Below are 2,042 nucleotides of genomic sequence, written 5' to 3'. Positions count from 1 at the left end.
GTATGAGGGTTAGACGACCTTTATTTTGAAGGGTATGGGGTGTAAGAGTTCCTTTATTTTGAAGGGTATGAGGTGTAAGAGTTCCTTTATTTTGAAGAGTATGGGGTGTAAGAGTTCCTTTATTTTGAAGGGTATGAGGGTTAGACGACCTTTATTTTGAAGGGTATGGGGTGTAAGAGTTCCTTTTTTTTGAAGGGTATGAGGTGTAAGAGTTCCTTTTTTTTGAAGGGTATGAGGTGTAAGAGTTCCTTTATTTTGAAGGGTATGAGGTGTAAGAGTTCCTTTATTTTGAAGGGTATGAGGTGTAAGAGTTCCTTTATTTTGAAGGGTATGAGGTGTAAGAGAAAAAGAAAAGGATAATTTATTTATATTTAAATGTTTTTCTCTGACTTTCCCGCCAGCAGGTGGCGCTGCAGGATCACGTGGTGTCCTTCTCACAGTGCGGGCTGTGTTTTGAGTCTGTTGCCATGGTAACAAAGACAGCTGTTCTGTTCAGGGTCAGCTTGTTGTTTGGTCCTGATCAGGCCCAGGCTCTGGTTCTGGTTCTGGATCTCGGTTCTGGTTCTGATCAGTGGTGGACCCTCTCAGATCTGTAAGTGTTGTTTATAAATCGTACCGGCGCAGCCCGCATGCAGACTGGGTGGGCGGGGTTAGTCTCAGCACCTCCACGTCACACCGGTCCTGTTGTTCCGTTTTCTGCCGGGGGGAGGAGTTAAAGGTCCGGACCGCCCCGCCTTCATGTGACTCTCACTGCGCTGTGATTGGCTGGTCTGCATCACGTGACCCCCTGACACGTTGTCATAGAGACTAGTCCCGCCCACTCCGTGGTCGTCGCTGCCCCGGTATGAAAATCAAACCCCCTCAAACATGTGTAAGTGGGCGGGCCTTAAAGTACGAGCTGTGATCCTATTGGCCGAGCAGCACGGCAGCGGGCTGCGCTCTGATTGGTCAGAAGTGAACAGAGGCGCTGTCAGTCACAGACAAGCTCCGCCCCCGACACAGACCACGAACGGATACGGGACCAGAACCAGAACCCCGCACTTTGTTCCTGATCCGGTCTGTGGTGGATTTGTGGCCGGGTTCTGGTCGGGTTCTGGTCGGGTTCTGATCAGCTGAGGATGTCCCGGCTGCTGGAGAGCAGGAGGACCGACAGGATGAAGGAAATCAACCTGAAGGTGGGTCCACCCGAACTCTCCGAGACCCTCTTTATTATCCGTCCGACTGCTTCAGACTTCATCAGAACCGGTCCGGTTCTGGGTCAGAGTCTGGACCTCACGGTGTCTGTTCCGTTCGGTCTGCTCACTTCTGGAAAACAAATCAGAACCGAACTGCTGGTTCCGTTCTTCTGACGGACACACCGCTGATCGATATCTGATGGTTCTGATCGATATCTGATGGTTCTGATCGATATCTGATGGTTCTGATCGATATCTGGTGGTTCTGGTCGGTCCCTGATGGTTCTGGTCGAGCAGAAAGTTCGGATCAGAAACGGGAAGCGGACTCTTTTTTTCAGACTCAAACGGAGCTTCACGTTCAGCTGAGGGCTGCGTCAGAGCGCGTGCTCGTGAGTGCGTGTTCCGGTGTGTGTCTGTGTGCGCGCGTGGCGCGTGTTCCGGTACCGGCGGAGTTTGGGGATGTTTTGGTGTTTCCGTTAACGGCAGCGTGGCCGCTTTGTCCTGCAGAGGAAACCGGGGGGAGGGGAGGCTGCGCGCGCGTCATACCGGAAGTGTTGGTCCAATTCATTCAGCTGAGTCCGGTTCTGGTTCTGGTTCTGGTTCCACTCTGACCAGCTCTGGTTCTGGTTCTGGTTCTGGTTCCACACTGACTCCAGCTCTGGTTCTGGTTCTGGTTCTGGTTCCACACTGACTCCAGCTCTGGTTCTGGTTCTGGTTCTGGTTCCACACTGACTCCAGCTCTGGTTCTGGTTCTGGTTCTGGTTCCACACTGACTCCAGCTCTGGTTCTGGTTCTGGTTCCACACTGACTCCAGCTCTGGTTCTGGTTCTGGTTCTGGTTCCACACTGACTCCAGCTCTGGTTCTGG

At 52.2% G+C, this 2,042-nt stretch overlaps 1 protein-coding gene across 1 annotated transcript in view; it reads left to right on the top strand.

The window, feature by feature from the left end:
* Positions 1 to 999: 999 nt before the first annotated feature.
* Positions 1,000 to 2,042, top strand: part of LOC106537296 (rho guanine nucleotide exchange factor 2) — a gene marked incomplete at its 3' end in the record, with an annotated part of 22,475 nt that continues 21,432 nt past the window's right edge. The window contains 1 exon segment of the mRNA XM_014034682.1: positions 1,000 to 1,175. Coding sequence (XP_013890136.1) covers positions 1,119 to 1,175 — 57 coding nt within the window.

The sequence above is a fragment of the Austrofundulus limnaeus genome, unplaced genomic scaffold, assembly GCF_001266775.1.
Source record: "Austrofundulus limnaeus strain Quisiro unplaced genomic scaffold, Austrofundulus_limnaeus-1.0 Scaffold2231, whole genome shotgun sequence".
NCBI lineage: Eukaryota > Metazoa > Chordata > Actinopteri > Cyprinodontiformes > Rivulidae > Austrofundulus > Austrofundulus limnaeus.
This window is presented reverse-complemented; position numbering and strand designations above follow the sequence as displayed.